General features: G+C 45.3%; 1 protein-coding gene across 1 annotated transcript in view; it reads left to right on the forward strand.

Annotated features, from left to right (window-relative positions):
• Nucleotides 1-457: 457 nt before the first annotated feature.
• Nucleotides 458-23,835, forward strand: part of ALDH1A3 (aldehyde dehydrogenase 1 family member A3) — a 33,743-nt gene continuing 10,365 nt past the window's right edge. The window contains exons 1-9 of the mRNA XM_014874636.2: nucleotides 458-579; nucleotides 3,925-4,029; nucleotides 9,422-9,562; nucleotides 11,640-11,769; nucleotides 12,960-13,021; nucleotides 15,841-15,969; nucleotides 18,297-18,410; nucleotides 20,817-20,919; nucleotides 21,880-22,064. Of these exons, the coding sequence (XP_014730122.1) occupies nucleotides 481-579; nucleotides 3,925-4,029; nucleotides 9,422-9,562; nucleotides 11,640-11,769; nucleotides 12,960-13,021; nucleotides 15,841-15,969; nucleotides 18,297-18,410; nucleotides 20,817-20,919; nucleotides 21,880-22,064 (1,068 nt within the window). The 5' untranslated portion in view covers nucleotides 458-480. The remainder of the gene's footprint in view (nucleotides 580-3,924; nucleotides 4,030-9,421; nucleotides 9,563-11,639; nucleotides 11,770-12,959; nucleotides 13,022-15,840; nucleotides 15,970-18,296; nucleotides 18,411-20,816; nucleotides 20,920-21,879; nucleotides 22,065-23,835) is intronic.

Consider the following 23,835-nt stretch of genomic DNA (forward strand, 5'->3'; position numbering starts at 1 on the left):
GGGAGCAATGTCCGAGCTCTCTGGGGAGCCCTGAGGGACTCTGTGGAAACCCTGAAGGGAACGCGGTAGGAGCCCTTTGGGATTCTGTGGAGAGCCCTGCGCGGAACCGTTTATGGCCTTCGGGGAATCCCTTTAGAAGAATCCCTCGCAACCCGGTGGAGAGCCCTTTGGAAGCCCTTTGGGCTCCTGAGGGGAGTCCTTCGGGATCCTTTGTCACCCGTGTGGGGACAGCGCTGTGGGGATCCCGCGGAAGCGCGCGGGCGCCCCCCCCGCCCCTGCGGCGCGCGCGGAGCCTCGGCGGGGCGGCGCCGCCCGTCACCTGCGGCCGCGCGAGGGGCCGGGGCGGGGCGCGGGGGCGGGGCCGGCGCGCGAGCCGGGGGGCGGTGGCCAATGGGGGCGGGCGGGCGGCGCGCGCGGCGCTCTTAAGGCGGCGAGGGCGCTGTCAGCGGGCAGAAGGCGCGCGGGCTCGACGGCGGGGCCATGGCTGCCCTCAACGGCGCCGTGGAGAACGGGCAGCCCGACAAGAAAGTGCCCCCGCTGCCGCGGCCCCTGCGCAGCCTGGAGGTGAAGTACACCAAGGTGAGCCCGTCCAGGCACGGGGCGCTGGGCGGCGGGTGGGCTTTGCCGTGATAGCGTCGCCTATATTCGGTGGAGTCAGGGTAGCGGTGAGGTGTTATATTTTTAATACAAAAATTTCACCCTCAGTGTTGTTTTTCTTAGCTTTTTTTATTCCTTCTGCTGTCTGAGATAGTAGGTTTATGGGGGTTTGAGGCTGAGCAAGCAGATGACAGCAGCGTTTCTAATGGAGCAACACTTGCCCCGATCCCTAATGCCCAAAGCCTACCTTTTTCTTTTTAATAAAATAACTCCACCAAAGCTGTTGCTCTGCCCTAGGCTTCTCTCCCTGGCTGTAGTGCCTGACACCATCTTCCCCTCCCAACCCACCTGTGAACGCCTCCAGCTCCCGCTGGTGCTCAGCACAATCCGATTTGGATGGGGTGAGCCTGGGCAGGGCAGGACGGGTTTATCCCTCAGGAAGCCGCTTGCTGGGGTTGTGTTCGACTGTCCTTGACCCACATCTCCCCTGTGGCTCAGTGGCCCGGTGCCAGCGGTGGGTTTGGGTGGTGGCGAGCGCAGGGCCGGTGTCCAGCAGGAAGGGCCTTGTGCGAAGGCTCTGCCATGAGACTGGAGCCATCCTGCAGCTCCACGAGAGGAGCAGTGATTGTGTTGGTGATTCTTCATCCCAGCTCCGTGGCCTTCCCACAGGGTGAGGAGTTGGGCACTGAGCCCACGCAAACTCTCACCTCTCCACTCCCCATTGAGTTTCCCTTTAAACAGTCGCCCCTGACTTTTTGGTATAAACTAAAGGCTCCTGAACTTGATTACTCTGTCCCTCAGAGGTGGAGCTGAGCAGGGCTGCAGCAATCCCTGCTCCCAGGGCGGCTGTAGCTCTGTGATCGCCGAGTCGCTTTTTGTTCCACAACAGCCTGACCCGCTGCCTTGCGCAGTGGGGAAAGCGTCCCGGCTGGTTATGCTGCTGAGGAGCCTTGGCTGCCATAATTTCAACTTTTGCCTGGACTAAAAGAGCTAGAGGGACTGAATGAGTGCGTTGCTGTTACATTTTTGTGTTAAGTATTAAGGAAAACCGAAATTTGAAGCTCCTTCCCTTGTAGCAAGAAGGAGCGAACAGCCATAGCTTATCGGGTGAGGTGTTGATTTGAATTATGCATCCAAAGTACCGAAGGAGATTAGCAATTAGGAGAAATCACTAGGCTAGATTAACTTTTAACATCCGAAATTTATCTACTCTTTATTTGTCAGATAAACTTGTCATTTAGCAGCAAATTGGATCTGCAGCTGCTGATTGCAGAATGGCGTAATGCTGCACAAACAGCTCTTTCCTGCGTCCAAAATGGACACGGCCATTTGAGTTCTTCTTAAACATCCAAATGTTCTGGTTTTTGTTATTTTTATTGTTGTGAACACTTTTAAACACTCCTTAGGGATCTTATCCTGTAGCCGTGTGTGTTTTAAAACATGCAGTTTATGCTCCACAGTTTTGCCAGAGACTGTGAGCGCTAAGAGAGTCAAGGTAGTGTCTTAAAAGTAGAAACCAACGTTAATTAAAAGTGTGAGTTTGATGTTTGATCTGATGTTCCCGGTGCATCTGAGAAAATAATGAGCAGCAGTCAATTTTCATAAAACTGTGAGGGGTTTTGTGCAAGCTGAGTTTCACCAGATGTTTACAGCTGACAGCACGCTTCTCTCTGCTTAGAGGAGATTTTTATTTTTGGTTCTACCAGTTATGGGGCTGGGGGAGAGGCAAAGTTTTTCAACAAAGATCTTTCTTATAGAGCAGCTTAGTGCTTGTCATGGGTGTGTGATGGAAGTGATCTGTCCACAATTCCTTGTCTCAAATTCTGGCTATGAAGCATGAACTGCTGATATACTATTTGATTTGATTTCAACTCCTGGCACCAAGGACTCGTGATATGTGTTGGATTCCCAGAACGATGCCAGTGTGTATGTTACATTTCAAGCAGCCTGATCCTATCACTCTTGTGCTTTACTACTTGGTAGGAACATCGCTTTCCCACAGAATTAGCATTGAATGCAAAGAAAAAATCAGTATCCTTCCCCAATCCTTAGTTTGTGAGCATATACCTGATACTGTAATTTTATGGTTCCTGTCATATTTCCCACGTTTATAATACAACTTCTTTCATGAGAGAAATAAAGAAAAACCTAAGTTAAATTGCGTGCATGCTAAGATGTAGTACTCGGATGACAGAGGTAATTTGGGAGCACTGGTGTCCTAAACAGGAGTTAATATTTCTAACACTGTATCTTTTCTTGTGACTTCCCTTGGCAACATTTTTTGTGACATTTTCTTTTTCTCAGCCTGTGTGAAACAGGTGGGTCCAGCAGTGCAGCTTTTACACCAATTATACTTTGGATGCTTTATGCAGAAATAGTAAGAAAAAGTCCTTTCAGGAAAAAAAGCTGCCCAAGGAAAGAAAACTATGACCCAAAGCAGTGGGAATTCCGAAAGTAAGAGATGCAACATTAATCTCCTGGTGGTGTGTAGAGACTCATAAACAAGATTGCAAATGTGGATGGCTTCCAAATGAAAGTACTAGCTTACAGCCACTAGCAGGCTACTAATAAAGATTACTTCATCTAATCTTATTTAAAGTATATTTATAAAATATAACACTGCCAAGTCAGATCACAGCATGGATAAGATGCATGCTGAATCCATTAATTGTATATAGGTATTCATGTTCTGTTTACAGTGAGTAACAGCACTCCAGTATTTAATGCATTTTCAGTTACGCAACGCTGGGACTGTTTGTTCTTGCTCTGGAAATGCAATATTTTGAAACACTTAAATCTTGTCACAGATGACTCCAAGTGACGTGGGAGGCTTGATCTGGTCTGTGACAAGGCATGGTGGGGTAGAACCGAGCCAGAACCCACCTCCTGTGGACACTGCTGAGGGGGAGCAAGCTGTGGAGGTAGCCCAGGGCAGGGCACAAACAGCCAAGTAGTAATTGTACAGCCACATGTAACAAGAGGCTCCTTCTGCCTCAACCATGCAAGTTTCTCTTGGTGTCTGCTTGCTGTTCCCATGGAGATGTATTTCAAATACTGCCCGTTCCTCACTGCCAAATCCTAGTGCTGTTCTGTGTGGGACCCATGCTCTGCCTTCCTCTGTTTCAAAACTAACCGGGTGCACCAAGTTTGTAGAAATGCTTCTGTATTGCCAGCAGTGTCCCTGGGAGAGTGACTGAGCACACTTGACTCTGCCATGGGTGGAAGTTGAAGAGCCTCTAGACCTTTGAGGAGCACTTGTGGTTTTTTTGTCCATATCGATTGTTTTTCTTTCTCCTGCCCATCCCACTCCACTTGCTTTCTCTTCAGATATTTATTAACAATGAATGGCACGAGTCTACAAGTGGAAAGAAGTTCCCCACCTACAACCCTTCAACGCTGGAGAAAATTTGTGACATTGAAGAAGGAGATAAGGTAAGTGTTGTTGGACAAGCAGTGCAAAAGACATTTTCCAGGGTGATTTTTTTTTTTTTGTAGGGGAGTACACAGAGGAAAAGCTGGCTTTTAACAGCAACATCCATCTGGCCAACCTGAGCTGGAGGTTTGGGACACTGGATATGCTGCTCAAAAGTTCCATGGGCTGGGTGGCATCAGTCCTTTCTAGCTTGTCAGAGGCACTTTCCCTGGTAGGAACTGGCTGCTGAACACTCTCAGAGGAATGAGACTGAGCATCATTCTTGTGCCATAGACTGGAAGGAAGTAGCCAGCCTGAGGAAATAGCAATGATGGTGTGTGCACAGGATTTGGGCTCTGTGTTGGGGGTGGTTTGTACCTCAGCTGCAGGGCAGCCTGTTAGAGACACTGAACTGAAACTCTTTTTTTTTCAACACAAATAGTCTGAGTGCTTGGGGCAGTCTAAGCTTGGTCGTACAAACATTGACCACTTGCTGCTGGAGATGTGGTGCTGCTTTTCCAGTTGCTATTGTGGGTTCTGGCCTCCTGCACAAATGTGACAGCTCTCACTAAAACCAAACCAGTATCTCAAGAGCCTTAGTAGTCCCTGGCTGGCCCTGGTGTGCTGTAGAGTAACCTGAGATATAACTGCTTGGGTTTGGTAACAGTCTGAGGTGAGAAAGAATCACATGTGATGCTTTTTTTTTTTTTGTCCAAAGCAGCTCGTGTATAGGCCAACTGGTCTGACCTATGGAAAAGAGCTGGGCCAACATCTGGATCTGTGCAGGAAGTCATGGGAAGGTGATTCACAGCTGCTGTGCTGTGCCAGGGCTTTGGGAGCTCATTGCTGTGGGCAGTAAGTGTTGGGCAGTATGGCCATTTCTGCCTGCACTGAGATCTTTTTCTTGGTATTTAAGTTTGTCCAATGCTTGTGAGGCAGCCTCCAAGACTTATTGCCACTGGGGATCTGTTCATCCGTGGGGCAATTACACATTGAGGCAGAACCAAACATGATGTGTCATTTCTTTATCCTGACTGGGTAGGACACAACTGTGTTTAATTGCAGTGGCATGTAAACAGTGGAGTTGAAGCTGACTGATGCAACTGTATTTTGATAGGCAGAAACCATGACGTGGTTATTGTTCCCTGTCTCCTCAAGCAGCTACAGAGCACTACGTGAGCAGTTTGTGCCTGCTTCTTAATGTTGGCTAAAGAAAATTGTCATACAGAACTAACAGGCCAGTTTTGCCTCCTTGATATTTGTCCCTGTGTGAATTCAGCTTCTGGCCTGCAGGAGGGTCACTGTAAACTTTTCCAGTCAGTGGAGTTCTCTCCCCCTGAATACTCAGTACAGGTGACTGATTTCTTAGTGGAAATTGCAGCCAAAAATGTAAGCTAGCTGTGCTTTGGGTGCTGAAAGCCTCTTCTATACATCACACCTTTTAAAACAATATTTTGCTCTAACTAGGTTTTTCCAAGAAACTGAGTGGGAATTACACCTGGATCTGGATTAATTAAAAAGAGTCATAGGTGACAACCATCCCCAGCTAGCTGTTTGCCTTCTGGTGACACTTGATCATGTCCCACTCTTTTCTGGCAAACTGAGACTTCCCTTGCTCTGGTTCATCCCCTGCTGGGGCTGTAAGTGCAGTCTGCTGAAGTCACCACAGGAAGTGGTGAGTTGTGTTTGGTGGTGTTTTCCAGTGCCCTGTCCCCATGTGCCACTGGATTTGCTGTGCTGGCCAGTGTCACTGCAGGGGTGGCAGTTCCTGCTACTGGCTCTGGCTTCAGCTGTGCTCTGCCTTCACAGCAGGCTGGGAGCAGAACTCCCCTTCCCAAGCCCTGAACAGAAATCTGCCCCTCCCTGGCCACGCTGAGTGTTTTGCTTAGGCTGCACGTGAGGGGTGGAAATTTGGCAGCTGATATCTCAGCGATGACAGTTTAGTCTGGTGCTGAAACTTGGCCAATGCTTTATAAGCCTAGAAGCAAAGGTTTTGTTGTCTGTTCTTTTTAGTTACAGAATTGTCCTTGATGGGGCAGTTGAGGGATAAAGAAAAGTCTGTGTGTGGACAAAGAAGCCCTGAAAATAAAATGGTGGATGTTTCCACTGGATGCTGCATACCTCACAAATAAAAACTTTGTGTCCAACTCTTTGCCAGATGGATAAGAGAAAAGGAGTAACTCTGGTGCTGTCCCTAAAACTTGAAGACAGACTTCTTCCTCCTAGCAGTTTGCTGACATCCATCAAGGGCAGGGGAGAAGTGCTCCTTCCTCAAAGGAGTGCCCGGCTCAGTTGCCACAGAGCATGGGCAGCAGGTCCACAGCTGTGACTGTGAAGTCTCTGTCATGGTCATTTCTAAACAGTTCACTCTCATGTGGCTCTTTGAAGGGTTGTGAGAGGGATTTGTTCACAGTCAGCCTGTCCCCTCCGGATTGTAGTAGCAATCTGAGGTAAGACCACAGTAGACTTGAGATGCCCTCAATAATGGTTCTGGACATTTCAAGCTGTTAGGATGCTGCTTGTAGCTGTTTTGTATTCGGGTTTGAAACTTAAAGGAATTCAATGTATGGACTGTTTTCAGGGGAGCAGGTCAGGGAACCTCTTCTAACTGAAAAACTGTGGCATGTTATGTCAGAGGCCTTTCCAAAGATGTGCAAGGGGAGGCTTTTTTAACAAGTCAGTAGGTGAATTGAAGAAAGAGGGTCTCCAGTGGGTGTGCTCCATTCCTGGCACATCTCCTCACTGGAGCACTCTGGGGAACCCTGAGATTGAAGCAGAGCAAGGCTTTTTTGCAGGTGTTTTCCCCACTCACAGAGCCAGTGGGGTGATGGTCTTCTCTGTGTTCTGCAGCCTGCTGCTGGGGGAGGAGAGAGGAAAAGAGGATGGGAAAGAAAAAAGGAGCAGCAGTGAGCAGGCCTTGAGGCAGAGGAGGAAGATGCACGAGGCAGCTTAGAACAAAGAAGAGTGTTCAGTTTGTTTGGGGGGAAGGTATGTGATTGTGTAACTGGGGGTTGTATCATAATTCAAACACCCCAGGTGGGTATGAAGGTTTGCAGTCATTTCCCAACATTGTAAATACTTTGCAATCTTAATATTCTTAGTGGAGCTTTTTATGTAATGCTCAGTAAATCTGTTACAGATATGAGTGGAGCACCAGGATGCATGGATCTCCTTCTCCTGTGGTTTTGTGCACCACAGGGTGTTCCTGGCACCTTGACAGTTCAGAGTCACTTTGTCACGCCTTGTGCCTACCTATTGCAACATGCCTGCAATGAACATGCCATTCAGACATCCCTAATGCCTAGTCATAACAGGATGGATTAAGAATGGCATTTCAGCCTTCCTGAAGAATTTCCTTGTTTTTGCTGGTCTCTCAGGCCTATTGAGGCTGGGCAGAAAGGCTCTCAGGATATCACTTGGTGATGCTGCCCCGAGGGTGTTTAGGGAAAGCCTGTTTGCCTGTGTGACAGTAACTACAGGCTCTGAGCCACTATTTGTACCCAGAATGTCTGGGAAAGATGGTTGTCTTCATTTTTGTCTCTGCAGGAGCTGCAGCTCATGTGCTCCCATTTTTAGAGGCTGGGGAAGATCTGGGCATGCACTGAAGTCCTCTGCCCATGCAGTCATCTCACTCCTGTTCTGAGTGCCAGGGTGGAGGGAAGACCCTCAGTACCAAGGGCGTTGTGCCTCTGCAGACCCAGCTCCCTGCACATCAGTGCTCTCAGCCTGGTTGCAGAACTAATTAATTGCTGCTAAGGAAGACTTGTTTAAACCTGACACACTTATGTTCCTTTGCCTGCTCTGTCACATAAATACTGCCTTCTTTCAGCTTAAGCCTTCATTCCAGCAGGCAGGATGGGGGATACATAAGTGTGCAGTGGCTGGTGGTGCTTTCTGGCTTTTGTGATGTGCCAGGGTGAATCCAGATCAGCTCCAGCAGAATGAGCCATTGAAAGGCCTGTTGTGCCTCTGGGTGATGGGCCCCAGGCAGGACCTGCTTGTGCTCAGGGGCTCTGGATGCCTCTGCCCCACCATCATCCCTTGCTGGACCAGAGCCATCCTGTGACAGCACAAGTTTGCTCCAATGGCTTCCCATCAGTGCTCTTCCAAAAGGATGGAATTCTTTTCCTGACAGTATAGGTTAGACTGTTTCAAAGCTATATGATCTCTTTGTAAAGAAATGGAGCCAAATTTAAGGTGCCGTTGCCTTGGGTGATGACTTGCAGTTTTGACCATGAGCTTTTTAAGAAGGCAGTATGCCTCTCTACAGCACTTTTTTTCTTGAGCACTACATATCCTGCCATGAGGGGGGTGTGGCCAGACCTTGTTGGATCAGTGCAGAGGTGTATTTCCTAATTGTGTCCAGACAAGACTTGAGAAAAGGTATAGATGGGAGCAACTGGTGCAGTGCTGGGAGGAATGATCAAGGACTGACAGCCTCCCTCCTTTCCCACCCTTTTCAGTCATATTGCAGTGAGGTGCAAGCTCTCTATCAGCTGAAGTGAGGCTGTGCCAGACCATACCTACAGCAGGAGTCTGTCCAAAGCTTTACCAAAGCTTGGGGTACATTGGCCTTGTGGATATTGGTGGCAGTGTTCTCATAGAGTCCCCTGGATTGGGAGCCCTTGGCTTCACTTTTTTAATCAATGTATATGAAGTGAAGGGAGGAGTCCAGGGCATACTGTGGCCAGAACAAATGCATGAAGCTCCAGGGGTGATGGTGTGGGAGGAGAGGGAATTTGTTCCCCATCTGGTTATTAACTTGGTTAAACAGAGCTGGGTTTGGTCCAGAGGATGGTAAAGCTGTTGGGAGTGGGAGAATGGCACCAAGTGTGTATAGAGGAAATGTCTTTGTTACAGCACTGAACAGCAAAACCTTTCCCATCTGGTAGAAGTGTTCTGGGAATGTGTTCTAGGATCTAAGGGTGAGTTTTAGTGTGCTAACTGCCTTGGCATGGGCACCAAGGGAACTGGATGGTGGGATCTGAGCTGTAATTATTTCCCTGGGTAAAATCTTGATCTCATGGGGGATTTTCCTGCCCACACTTGTTTAGAGGAGGCTAATTCATGTAGGCCAGTGGCCTGTCATGATTCTTCATCCTCCCCCAGTGTCACATCCTGTATTGGCAGGAACATGATTCTGGATTATTTTATAAACAAGTCAGTTACATTAAATTACCCTTGAAAGACCCAATTGGTATTCAGACCTCAAGGTTGTTTATGAGCCCAGGCCAAACATAAAACATATTCCAGGCTTGAATTCAAATCCAGGAGTGAAATGAAAGTGGTTTTGTTGGACAACTTGGTTTTGGCCACCACAGTATCAGCTAGGAAGCAGCCTGGGGGGGCATCTGTGCCATTGTCCAGCTCCTTCCTTGGAACCTGAGGTTTTCTTGTGTGTGTGTTGTGCAGCCTGATGTGGATAATGCAGTGGAGGCAGCAAAGGCAGCGTTCCAGAGGGGCTCTCCGTGGAGACAGATGGATGCCCCAAGCAGAGGACGACTCCTGCACAAGCTGGCTGATCTCCTGGAGCGGGACAGAGTCATCCTGGCAGTGAGTACTGGGAGCAGTGATAAGCCAGCAACACTTGGCCCATAACTCTCTCACATCTCTCTAGTGTATCCATATCTACCTAATATTTTTGTTTTCTTTCCCTTCATGAAGGGCAGAAGAGTCCATACAGGAGTCATGACTTTGTTCCTCTTTCTGCAGGATTTTAGGGGTCTTAGAAGGCTGTCAGTTCTTCTACTTAGTTGACTTTTGCAGAATTTTAACATTTTCAAAGCAACTTTTTTTTGTTTTAACTATCATTGATGTTTATAGCTATCTCCAGCTCTTATTAAAAAAAACCACACCAAAACAAGCAAATCACACCAAACCACCACAGATGACTCATTCTTTATTACAGAAATGCAGGTGGGTTTGACTTCTGCAAATTCCTTCCCTTAAAATGGGGGGCTAGAAAGAGAATCTTTCTCTTGCTGCATATCATCCAAAGTTCAAAATGCATGTAAGTGGGAGCTGTTTTTTTCCCTATTGAATGTACTGGAAAATCTCTTTTCAGCTGTGAAGCTGTGTTAACTTGGACTTTTGCACTGAAGAACTATTGCTAATGACTCCATGCTCCTGTCCTGGAGGAGTCCTGCTGGTGCAGAACAAAGGGATAAAGAGCTAAAATGTGCTCAGTTGGTAGAAGCCTGGACTCTACAGGCTTTGTACATCTTTCCAAATTGCACCCACAGATCCTCAGCTTGGGGCTGCTGTCCATCCACACCTAAGCTCTTGGATCTGAGCACTCTCCAGTTCAGTGCTGTATTCTTCTCTTCAGAGAAGGGCATTTATGACATTCCTTGCTGTCAGATGTGCAGGTTACTGAGCCAGTGTCCTGCTGAGGTCAGTTGGAATTGACACCCATGGGATAAGCTCAGGAGCCTAAACCCTTGTGACTATTAGGTCTCTTTCCCCAACAGTGTCTCTCAGCCACATGACAGCTTTCAATTTCAGCAGGGCAAAACTAAAACATTCAGTTCTGGGCAGCAAGTAAGGGGGGGGGGGGGGGGAAAATACACATATGAGTGTGTGAATAAACCCTGCTAATTTTTTGCTCACTTTTTGATGTGACTTTGGAGCATCCTCTTTTTCCTTAACAGAATACACTTCAAGTTTTCTGCTGGTCTTTCTGGTTTGGGAGGGCTTGTTTGGCATTGCTGTTTGCACTGCAGAAAACCAGCCCTGGCTGCCTTGGCTGCACGCTAAGCAATGACTTATAAAAATCAGTTGTTTTAGCAGATATTCAGTGGATAACAATCCTCACCATTCCAAGGGGAATGTCTGTTCAAGTGCTGTTTGGACCCTAATGTCTGTGGAGGATGACAGGGTATGACTTCATGTGTAAACAAAGATGTTTCAATCTACCAAGGGATAGTACTTCCTTTATGGATGTGCTGGCCACTTGCACCAATATCCCATTTAATGACCTGAGTGGAGAACAAAGCATTCCCTGAGCTAATGTCCAGAGCACTGTGAAGGATACAGGCTCAGCCTGGACTTTGTTTAGAGCTGATCAGCACCAGTGCAGCTTCAGTGGAGCAACTTCTGCCTTGCCTTGGGCTCAGCACAGATATGAGCCCAAAGGTTACTTTACCAGAACTCTGTAAAAAGTATATTTATCATTGGACAAAAGAGGCTTTTCAGAGTTTGGGTTTAGGTGTATGAAGTAGAAAAATTAGGTTGTTTTTTCTAATAGAAGGAAAGTAGCTCTGCCTAATTTCAGTGACACCATCTGGACTCCAGAACATCTGTGTTGAAAGGTCAGTTAAGGTGAAGTCATGATACTCACATTGTCTCTGACCAGTGCCCCAGACCCCAGCCCTGTATCCCACACACACTCACCTTCTGGAAGGTGCTCTTTCAGCACAGCCCCTGAACAAAGCAACTCCTGTACACATCAGAGTCACTGTCTGCTTTCCCTTCTGCACTATTTGTATTAACAAGCTCATTCTCTAAATATAAGAGGAGGGAAGAACATTCCATGTCTTCAGGACAAGGCACAAGAAAGCTGAGAAGAGGATAAGGAAAAGACTCTAAACATTGACCTGTCTGACAGTGCATGCAACTTGTTTTTTTTCAGACTCTGGAAACAATGGACACAGGAAAACCTTTTCTGCAGGCTTATTTCATTGACCTGGAAGGTTGTATAAAAACACTCCGGTACTATGCTGGATGGGCTGATAAAATTCAGGGCAGGACTATTCCAGTGGGTGAGTACCTTCAGACCCAGTTTCAGAGCTGGGATGGGATCAGACTTTAGGGGGAGGCTTCTGAAAACCTGCAAAAATAGACTGCACTTCCTTTCTGTCTCAGGATGCATTGTAAGCAGATGTGTTTCAATATTGAAACTAATGAAAAAACTTGATTAATGCCTGGAGAGATCTCTGGAAAATCATGTGTGGGCTTTTCTGTTGCTTTTTTAACAGAGAAACTTTTGGTCCAGGTATAGAAGTTCAAATATGGTTTTGCTGAGGACAAGTTAGGAGAATGGATGTCCTTGTGGCATGATGGGCAATATGGAGTATTTTCAAATTCAGCCTCTTTTGTCCCTGCCTGTGGGTGGTCACTGAGGCTGTGTGAAGGATAGACACTGTAGACAGAAATTAGTCACCAGAGGAAGGACTCTGGAGGGCTGAGCTATTTCAGTCTGTGCAGACAGCAAAGGGAGCCATGTCAGCCATATAAACTGAGATTTGTCATCTTCATTCATAGTGGTGTAAAGCTTTGCTTGTCTGGACACTGCTTGTTTGTCCTGATTTGAGAACACTTCCAAAACCCATCAATAGAGATGTTCTTACTCTTTGTCACATCTTCCCAATGAAACTATGTTCAGCAAGAATGAATTTGAAAGGCAAATATTCTTCCTGCTTTCTCTTTGAAAGAGTGACAGCAGTATTTTAAGGTGAATGGTATTAGTTTAGTTCCAGAGTTTCATCTTTTTGTGATTTCTTGCCAGGAGTGCAGTTCTTGTTATGCTGAACAGGATTCCTGTAAAAAAAGGGTTTTAAAACCCTTTCCTTCAGGGAGACAAGTGCTTTGGTTTTTTTTCAGTAGGAACACAATCTGAATGAAATTTTTTTTATTCTTCAGTGTGATAAAGAGTTATCCTCCCTTCAGCCTCAATACAGGGAGCTTGCAGAAGGAACTGAACCCTGGTTTTAAAAGGTTCCAGTGTGACACTGTGAGTGGTGTTTGGCTTTCAAGCTGGCACAAGACCTGTACTCAGATCTTCATCCACTTTGGGGTGTTCCAAAGACATGAGTCAGGATGAACAGACAGTGTTCTGTCCAACATGGGTTCAGTCATGTGCCCAACCTGTTAATGTGCAGGTGTGTCACACATTTTCTGTAAGAGTGAGGATTCTGACTGCTTTGTCCCCTTTTGCTCTCTTGTCTTGCAGATGAAAATTTTGTGTGTTTCACCCGGCACGAGCCCATGGGTGTCTGTGGAGCCATAACCCCAGTAAGTGACAGTTCTGGTGCCCTGCACCTCCCATAGATCTGGAAATTCCACGTGCACTCCATCCTACCCTGCAGCCATTTGCTGCCTGGTGAAGCACAGCTGTTCTGCAGGGAACTCCCATCTCAGTGGCCTGATGTAGTTTTGTGTTTTACCCCCATGCCAATTGCTCTTGGCAACAGAAATGCTCTGCAGTAGAAGGGTGGGTCTCCTAATCAGATGCTCTGTTGCTCTCTGAGGCTGACACCAGTCACCAGAGACCAGTCAGAGCTCTGACTCTCACACTGCTGGGACAGCCATCTCGTCATTAGGAGTGCTGGCTTTTTGCTGCCTCGTGCTATGCATAGTTTTGAGTTTTAAATCATATCCATTATCAATTAATTACGTCTGGCTGTTCTCTGAGCTTTCTGGGATTAAATCTCACTGAATAGTTTTCTTTTCCTTGAGGTCTCATTCTTTGCTGAGGGGACAGTGTGGCTAGCTCTTGGAATGCCTCCAGTGTTAGCATGTGTTGCTTGCTCTGTTTCAACAGACAGCCAGGAAGAACTTTACAGCTCATGGGAGACAGATTATGTTCCTGTCTGGTTGTAAAATGCTTTGAATGTGGTATCCTACAATTTGTGAGGCAAATGGTGCTGTGTGAAGATTCTGTTTGGATACAGCACCAAGTCTGCCAGAGCTCAAGAAGTGTTTGGACAATGCTGTCAGACCTGTGGTGGGAGCCTTGGTGCTGTCCTGTGTAGGTCCAGGAGTTGGAATTTGATGATCTCAGTGGATCCCTTCCAACTCAGGATGTTATATGGTACTTGGATCAATAAGAGTTCATGGAGGATTTTGACTTTTGAGATAAGATTAAAGACTGAAAGAAATGCATGTGGGACACTGGACTTGCTAGACCCTGGGAATACCAGATCCTGAGATGTCTGGGGAAATTCTGCTTTTTCCTTCAGCAAGACTGAATTTATACCCCAGATGATGAGAGGACATGGTCTCTTTGGCAGTGTCAGGGTGAGGTAAAGTGGGAGGTTATCAAACATTTGTCTTGGTGATGTCACAGCTTTTCTGGCTGAGCAAGCAATGTGACTGCTGGTGAGCAGAATTTATGACTTAAGATCAAAATTTCAGGTTCCTCATACTAATCACCAGTTAAATCACCCTTTCACTCTCAGCCACCTTTGGCACTCAGCAGAGCTTTGGAAACTATCCCTGTAAAATACATGCAGGATGCTTTGGAAGGCCACTGTAGGGGACATAGTGGGACTTGTAAGATCTCAGGATGACCCCAGACCAGCAATAAATACAACAGAAAGTACAGAACAAAATTTGACCTAAATTCAACACTGTGTTTATATAAAGAATGATTTGGGTCAACAAAACCACATCTGTCTTCAGTTTACTCAGAACAAATTTTCTCCAATATTTTTTCCCAGTTCGATCTCAATAACCAACAGCCTGTGGTTTTGTATATTCCTACTTGATTGAAAAAGATTGTCACTGTTCTGGATGTGTTTCCCTAGAGCAATTAGCAGACTTCCCTTTTTCCTGTGGCTTGACTACATTTAAAGTAATGTTCTTAGCAAGAGAAGTTCTTAGGAAGTACAGAATATGGCTGGTTTTTATCCCAAGGTGATACCATGAGGCAGCCCTGGAGTCCTTTACTGTTACTTTCACCAGCCACTCTGCAGCAGAAAGCTCCTAATGGAGCTATTTCATGCTCTGAAACTGTAGAAAAGTAGAGTAGGTGTAAATGGCTCAAGATGCACAGTCAGGCCTCCAAGAAAACTTAGGAGAAAAAGACAAATGGGCAAATTATGGGATGTGGCCATTGGAGAAGATCACTGAAATGGAACAGGTCTGGGAAAAAGGGTGAAGCAAGTTGAAGAATAACACTTGAGACTAAATTCTGCTTTGTCTCAGGGTTAGAATGGAACTCATGGCTCAAAAGCTACACTGCTAATTTATTTGTAAGTGTGAATTTGTGGATTCCTGACATACTTGGCTGCTTTGTTGATAGCTGAAGGCCCTTGGCTTGAGTCTTGACAAGAAGTCCCCTTGCTGTTGGCCTGCTTCCATCACCCCTGAAGCAGCATTAATTATTTTTAATGAAGAAATCCTTTCTGCTGCCAAATGACCTTTCTGAGATTCAATGTGAGCTAGATTTTCCACTTCTTGCTTAGACTCCAAGATCCCCAAGTACACATGACCATGAAAGAGATTAGCACAGAGAAAACTGATGTGAACTGGTTTCTAATTCAAAGTTGGAAAACTAATTGGAAAGGAGCAATTCACAATATGAAGGGAGTATAAGACCTCCCCTAGGTTTCCATGACTGACCAACTCATTGCAGTTTCCCAGTTATAAAACTGGAACTGAATGATATTATATAACTCCTAACTACTCAGCCAGTGCTTAACAGAGAAAAATCGGGTTTTTTTTCAATGAGTAGTTGCATTCTGTAATTCCCTACATACAGATGCTGTACAGAAGTGATGCATCAGGAAACTGCCTCCAACACAGTTTCTGTGAAGAGCCAAAATCCTACACAAAATGTGATCAAACTCCTTTAAAGAATGAGCTCACATCATGCAGAAGGTTGTCCAACTTACAGGATTAGTGTGAGGACTGCCAGCAATAACAGGGATCTCAGGGGGAAATCAAGGAAGTTCTATTCCTTAGTCCAAGCAAACACAGGATTATAAACAGACGCTTCTCTTTGTGGCTTTCCTCCCAGCTCCTTTCCTCCCTGAGCTGGGAAAAGGCTGCATGGAAGTGAGTATGTGACAGTGCCAGGCTGGTCTGACCAGTCACTTGTGTTCTTGCAGTGGAACTTCCCCCTGCTGATGCTGGTTTGGAAGATGGCACCGGCTCTGTGCTGTGGGAACACTCTGGTCATTAAGCCAGCTGAACAAACTCCGCTCACGTCGCTCTACATTGGCTCTCTGATCAAAGAGGTGAGGAAATCTCAGCGGCCCATCGAGGTTCTGTTCTCTTAAGGTCATAAGCAAGGCTGTATTTTGAATTAACTGTGCAGATTTTAGGTTTTAAAGAGTCTGAGCATAACAAACAGACTTCCAGCTTTAATAGCCTCACAAAGGAAGGTAAGAACAACCTGTGCCTTCAGCCTTTTTTTTACAAATGCCTTTGTGACTGGCTGGGAGGTGGCAAACATCACAAAATCTGTGAATTTTCATCCTTTCTCAGGAAGCTGCAGAAAGAAAAAATGATGCTTTACTTCCCCTACCTTGTCTTCCCCTCTCCCAAATGAGGGAAAGACAACAGCTCAGTTTTATTAGACAATGGGACCAAAAAAATGTATGCTTAGACAACAGTGTTGTTTGTTTTTTAGTGGGATAATTCAACCAAGACAGAGTGCCCTGGGAAACAATTCCTCATCATTTCTGTGGTTCATAGAACAATTTAGTTGTGTCTGGCCTGTAAAGTCAACTGAAATAAAGGCAAGATGATAGGTTGGGATTTTAAAATGCTGACTTAGGGCTTGTCAGGTGGGATCTTGTGTGCCAACAAATCTGTTAATTGTACAGAGAGGTGGGAGGTGCACAGAACCTTCCAGCACTGCTCAGTACATCAGCCCCCATAGCTATGGATGTGACTGACTGAGGAAAACTGAAGGAGATGTAGATGGGCTTTTGCCTCTCAGCTGGAATTCTGTTAGGCTCAGTCAAATGAGGATTTTTGTCCTTTCTGGGCTTAGCCTGGGAGAAAAAAGAAAGATATGTTGATAATTGACACTTAGGGCTCTTCCATCAGGAAAGGAAGTGGAAAAATACCAGTTAAGTATCTCCTACTGTTACTTGGATTAATGAGATTACACAAGATGAGTGAGTGAGCACAGGGTGCAGTTGTCATGACTTCTAGTGAGCTCTGCCACACCACTGCTTTTTTTGACTCTGACATGCAGCTCCCCAAACACAGGCATAGCATTCCCCCAAAAAACCACCATTCAATTTGGGTAAAATTAATTTTTTTCAGCTGAAATTCTAAGTTGTCCTTCAAAGGAGAAGTGTAATTAGAGCAGAATAATTTTATTTGAGGATGCTCCTTTCTCTGCCCAAAGTTAGCTAAATTCTTTGCAGTATTTCAGAAAAATGAGTTAAAGTTTTTTGGTTTTCATCTTTAAAAGGATGCAGAAAATTTTACCACACACACAAAGCTATGTGTTACGTTCAATGAATAAATTTTTGGCCAACCAAAATATTTTGGCTTTCATTTTTGCTGAAAAACAGAAAAAACTTTTTGGCTCAGGGTGTTCTCAACCAATTTTTTGCTTCCTTGTGGCTTTGCTGCTGACTCCAAACACCATTACTTGCACAGTTTGACAAGCAGTATTTGCTTGAAAACTCATTAGCCAAGATGCAAACTCCATTAAATGCACTTTTGTCATTGTCACATCCATAGAAGAAATGAGACTGCCCCTCCAATTTATGAAAAGAAAAAGTGTGGGGAAAAATTCTTATGAGGATAATTTTTTCTAAGACTGTACATGAGCAATTGCTTCTTTTTTCTCTATTAAAAAGTAATGACATTTATTGAGATTTTGTATTAAAAAGTCATAGGAAATGAAGCAAATGTGTTATATTCTGCAATTTTGTTAGAAACTGCAGAGAGCAAAACTTTGTGCTATCAGTAGTAGGGGAAGGCTAACCTGGAAGAGCAATAATCCTTGAAACTCTTGTTTCAGGAAGTAAAAGCAAAACAGTTTGCCCCTCAGTTCTCCTTGCACTAGAATTTCACCTGAAGTTTTGCCATTTGTCTGTTTTGGCAAAATTACTAGTTGGCTAATCTAGGTTGTAAATGTGGTGGAAACTTGCATAAGTCTTGTTACCATCTGCTTTTGTACTCCTGTTTTATTAGTCCCATCATCTAGTGAGGTTTTACTGACTTCTTAATCCCTCTGGTCCCTGAAGAACCACAAATGTCAACCTTTGTTCAAAACAAACTTTCATTCATTTACCCCTTGGCTGCAGCTGCACTGCAGTAGCTGGGGGCCAAGTTTGGTTGAAAGACTCACTCTCTTTTGACTTGAAACTGGGACATCTCCAAGAATTCTTACTGAAACTTGGCATTTCCTAAGCATGGCTGTTAGTTTCACCCACGTCTACTCCAGCTGGTAGCATGCAGCCATGTTACTGGAAAGTCTGGAAAACAGGGATGTATCTGGTAAGAGCTCAGAGGAGGATAGTACAACTAATCCAGGCTTCCTGAGAAATGAGCTGTGCTCTCTAATTCTCTACAGAGCTGTTTTTAATCTCTGTTTCAGGTGGGTTTCCCTCCAGGTGTGGTGAACATCGTGCCAGGCTACGGCCCCACAGCTGGAGCTGCAATTTCTACCCATGACAGCATTGATAAAATTGCTTTTACTGGATCTACCAAGGTAGGTGATGATTTCTCAAAGACACCTGCTGTTCCTCTTTGCATTCTCTTGTAAACTGTCATCCACACAGGACTGGACCTATGAAATGTCAGTGACTTCTGTAGAACCAACACGTCTTCCCATACCTTCCATGTGACAGGATTTCTCAGAAGTGTTTGGTATTTGTCTAATTCAGATCCTTGTGTTTGTAATAATCCCACATCTCTGAGAGCTGGGTTTTGCCAAACCACCACATTCTGTAAGAGCTGTAAGTAAAAGGTGCTCTGACGTAAGGGAAGGCAGTCTCCAGGGCAGGCTGGCAGTGACTTAATATCATGTCATTGACCCAATGGAGTTTCTGGGCACGTTTGCCTGCCAGTCCTGCCCTGCAACTGGAAAACATGTCAGTCAGAGCCCTGAACAATTCTTCCTTGGCTTTAGTTACCTCTGAGCAACTAGGACTTAAATAAAAACATGGCTTCATGCCCAAGGCCTTCTCTGCTGACGTGGAGGGGATTAATAGTTGAGCTTCGTTCTGAGACCTGCACAGTAAAGCACCTTCTATTTAGCTTTTTTTTCCTGTAAATAGATGTGTCTGGCTTGCTTATGAGAGGGGTGGCCACAAGACCTCTGCACTATTAATCACCTATAGCCATCCCTTTCCATGGGAAAAGTGCATATGGCTTGGCCAAGACCATGGAATTGAGAACAGCTGAGACATGCAAACAAATCTGACTGCAGTAATCACTACTGAAAATTCTCAAACAAAAGCTTGCTTAGAAAAGTGAACATTTTTCTGCTGAATGCTTTAGATGTTTCTTGCAGTAGGTCTGCAACTTCAGAATAGAGGCAGTGTCCAAAGAATGGAAATGCTCACACCAGTGGGGGCAGCTGAGGCAAATTCAGTCTCTTACCTCTTTGAGGAACACTGATCTTGTTGAGCATTTGCTGAATTCATCCATTATCATGTCTGCCCTTGTAATTGCAGAGTGTGATGTGTATGTATAATGATGACAAATTACCTTGAAAGGTGTTCTTGATTGGTAAAGGTAACTGCAAACACTCAAAAGCTGCAGCATTTACCAACACTACCATCTAGTGGCTTTGTGTACATCCTGTACTTATCCCATAGGAAAAGGTGTGCTAAGCCTCTGTTTCTGTGCAGGGATCATGGGAACAAACAGAACACAAAGTAAAAGTTCACAGTGAGCTTTTATTTTCTTGATAGTTGGTCTTATCTCAGAGTTTACTCAGTTGCATGCTTCTCTCCAAATCCTACATCAGAAACTTTCAGCCCAGATGAGCCATTAGCTGTGTGAAAACAATAGAGCTTATAGACTCGTCCAGCTCACATGGATCTGTTTGGTTTTTAATGAAAAAGGAGTATCCAGTGGATTAGTGGCAGAAGGAAAATCTCAGCTGCTGGAGCCTGTAGGCAAAAAACTCCTGTAGACACTGTGCTTGTCTCCTAATCCATGGGTGTGCAGGAAACACCAAGGGAGACAGATCCTTTGCTAATGCATGTGCAATTTAGAAGTGTTTTCTTCCCCCTCCACCCATCTGTGAGTTCAGCTGCATCTTTGCAGCATTTGCAGCACAACGCTACTGTTTCTGAGCCAGGAAGTGAAACTATTCAAAATATATTTTGACTTAGTTATTAAGCCCCAGCTTGGGCTCAGTGCCAGCTTGGAAATACTGATTTTAAACTCCATGAGAATTTTCCTATATAGATCTCTTCTCTTAGGTTATTAACTTGCTCCTCTTTGGCCAGCCAGCCTGCAGTGATGCCTCTTGCAAAGCTAAGGTGCATCCTTTATTTCTGCTGTCTCTAGACCTAAGCTCTGAGTGACTAGAGATGATCTCTAAGTTCAGGGGTCATGCTTGAGTAACAAGGGCAAACCATGAGAAATGCAGACCTGGAATTGCCAGTGAGCTGCCCCATGCTTTCTTTCCTCACAGTTCCACTCCATGGCAGGAGTAGTTTTAGTCAGAAATAAAGGTAAGGTTTCCATGTGCAAAGGTAAAATACAAGAAAACAGTTATAATATGAGCAAATTCAAATACTACATCACTCTTAAGAAATTAATCTGCCTTAACAACTAAAGATCTCAAATAGTTTTAATTCATACTGTTCCTGACAAAGTTAGATTACTAAATTCTGAAAGCAGAGTAAATACTTCCCTTCAGGATGCAGATGTAGTTCTCTCACACAGCCAGTCCTTTCAGATGTGCCTAAGCCAATCCTTAATTCTGGGGCTGGTTTTGACCCAACATGTCACAGCAGTAGGAAACTCAAACAATTTGAGAGTGTTCTCCCTGAGCTCTACCTGTTTCAGCTGCCATCCAGGCTCTTTCACTCTTGTTGGAACCACACTTGAGATTTTTAGGGAAAACAACTCATGTCCTCTTTGTGTCTCACTGATACAGGTTGGAAAACTGATCAAAGAAGCTGCTTCTAAAAGCAACCTCAAAAGGGTGACGTTAGAGCTGGGAGGGAAAAACCCCTGCATTGTGTGTGCAGATGCAGACTGTGAGTATGGGCTGCTGGGTTTGCTGTAGGAAGATTGAGGGTGGTGGGGTTTGTGTCTCTACTGTCCTCTGGCAGCTCACAGGGCTGGTGTTTCTACCCCAAAGGCTGAAGGAAACCTCTGTCCAAGGGCAGGATATAGTTCTGCCTTCCTGGAGCTCTCCCCCAGCATGGGGATCATTCCCATGGCCCCTGTTGCCTTCCCTGGGGATGGCTGCGGTTGCAGTTAAATCTTGCATTTGTGTGTTTGCTATTTGTTGCCATTCTCTTTGGTTGGCAGTGCTGCAAAGCCTGAGCCAAGCACTGGGGAAAGCAGTTTTCTGCAAAGCAGCCCCTCTGCAGGCATTCCTGTAGCAGGGGAATTTTGTAGAACCTGATCTAATCCAGCCTTCACCTCTGTCCTGGTGGTCTGCAGGGCTCATTTTGTGTGTTCCATTGTGTTTTGCTACATGACTTAGTTGTACTAGGAGATATGTGTAACCTGTGACCACCAAAATGGCTGGAAAATCTTATTTGGCTTCAGGAAAATCCTTTCCAGTCCTGCACAGCATAGGTTGAAAATCAGAGGTATTTGTGCCAGCTGTTAATGGTGAGCATTGCAAGGAGCTGGCCAAAGCTGGCATGCATGAACAATCACGACTGAAACTTGTCTTTAAGAACCAATGCACTTATCAAGAATTCCCACAGCAAGAAAAAACTGATCTCTGCCTTCAGTGAGTCTTTGTGGAAGAAAGTATCAGGAATTATGGTCAACTAGACCTTGAGACAAAAGGCAGGAAGGGAGGTGGATACACTAAAAGATCTGGTTTGGGGGCGGTGAGGCCCTGTGAGTGCCTTCCATGGGTGTGGACCATTGTCAGCATTTTTAAAGGAGTTTTTCCAAAGAGAAAGGAAAACAACAAGTCTGGAAACACTGGAAACTCTGCATGTGGTAACACTTTTCCCTCCTGGGTCATCTCACAGTGGATTTGGCAGTGGAATGTGCCCACCAAGGCGTGTTCTTCAACCAGGGGCAGTGCTGCACCGCTGCCTCCCGTGTCTTTGTGGAGGAGCAGATCTACCCTGAGTTTGTCAAGCGCAGTGTGGAGTTTGCCAAGAAGAGACTGGTTGGAGACCCCTTTGATGCCAGAACTGAACAAGGGCCCCAGGTAACTGTGTGTCTCAGAGCAGTTGTTGTTTGGTTTTTGGTTGTGGTTTTGTATAATTTTCCTTGTGTAAATATTATCCTTACGGATGCGGTCCCAGCAGAAGTGCTGAGGGGTGAGTAATGTATCATGCCTTTATTTTTCCTCTCTATTTTAAATATCAATTAATCACAACTGTTGAAATGTTATGTTGTAATTTTTTTAAGAACACAAATGTATTTAATTCAGTTCTTATCCAGCTTTATGGAAGAGGCTGTCTCCCTGGTGCAGTAACACAAAGCATGTTGCAGTGAGCCATAGCTCTGTGCAGAAGAGTGCAGCTAAATGGCTATTCAGCTCCTTGGCTGTGTGGGTGATGACAAGTAGTTAGAGCCCAGAGACTCCTGAGTCCTCACTTTCCCTCTCCTCCTCTGCTGCCTTTCTGATCCTTTGGAGAAGTTTCAGCTGAATTAGGAGGAAGAAACATGCCAAATTGCTGTCAGAACCAGCCTCCTCAATACTTCCAGAGCCTTCCTCTTAGTTTTTCCTTTTGAGGCAATCTGAGTTGTGCTGGAGAGCTCTGGGGGAAGATGATCCTTAGGTCAGATCTTCTAACAGGCCCACTGTTTGGTACCAAAAATAAAGCAAGGTTCCCAGAAACCTATAGCCAAGGCCTCTTTTTCTCAGTACTGCACTGTGGGTTTTTCTTCCTTGATGCTGTCTATGTAGGTTCCTTCAGAGAAGGGGTGGCTCTGAGGACATCTGCCTCTCCTTATCTGGATCAGCACATGATTCATGCTGCTCATGCTGAGGCTGCATCTAGCCCTAAAACTTGCCTAGAGATTTTTCCTAAGAGTCCTGAGCAGTTTGAAGAATCCCATGCTGAGACTTCCTCCAGCAGAGATGAGCTGACCCTCAAACACTGATTTCATGAGAACAGCTCCTGAATCCATTCAGTTGTGAGTTTTAAAGGGTGAAACACCCTGCAGTGGTTGGAGCACACTGAACTGGGCTGCTTGTTTGACTTCATCAGTGTTCCCAGCTCTTGCCAGGCTGTCAGAGCACTTCCAGGGTGCACTGTGGCACAGCTCCATCCTCTGGGATCACTGCTGTGGCTTAAGGGAGACCCTTTGCATGCAGACCTGTAATTGAGGGTAACAGTAACTTGGAATAGCAGTATCTGGTCAGATTTTAAATGTGGCCTATTTGTCCTTTTTTCCTGCTCTGGCTTACCTGTTATACTTGTAGGAGAGAGAGAGGATACCCACACACACCTGAATTTCTGTGTATGCAACTGTCAAGGCTAGGATGGGGAGGTGTTGAGAGAGTGGGAGGAAACTGTAAATCCCAAAGCTTTTATGTGGTTGCCAGTTCAAAGGACAACCACTTCCTCTGCAGCTATGTTGTGGGCACATACAGAAACTTAAGCAGAGGAGAGAAATGATGCAGTGTCACAAGGACTTAAAAATACCTCCAAAAGTAGCAAAGACTCAAATCTGTCCACAAGTTACTCTTAAAATGTGAAGCTTCCAGATTATTTTTTTTTCTATGTTCCTGAAGTAACCTGCTTGGCTGTGAGGATTTTTTGAATTTGAACTGGTGAATAAGGGAAGAATCACCAGGAAAAATAATTTGTCTTCATCTCTCCCCTTTAGATGCTTCAGATTCAGCCTGTTGCTTTCATTCTCCTTTGGTGTAAGTCAGGGTGAACATAACAGCATTACAACAATGCTGCATAGATCCTATTATGGGATGGTCACTGGCTTAGAAGCCAACCTTCAGGCTGACAGTGGTT

Source organism: Sturnus vulgaris, chromosome 13 (genome assembly GCF_052056855.1).
Source record: "Sturnus vulgaris isolate bStuVul1 chromosome 13, bStuVul1.hap1, whole genome shotgun sequence".
In the NCBI taxonomy this organism is placed as follows: Eukaryota; Metazoa; Chordata; class Aves; order Passeriformes; family Sturnidae; genus Sturnus; species Sturnus vulgaris.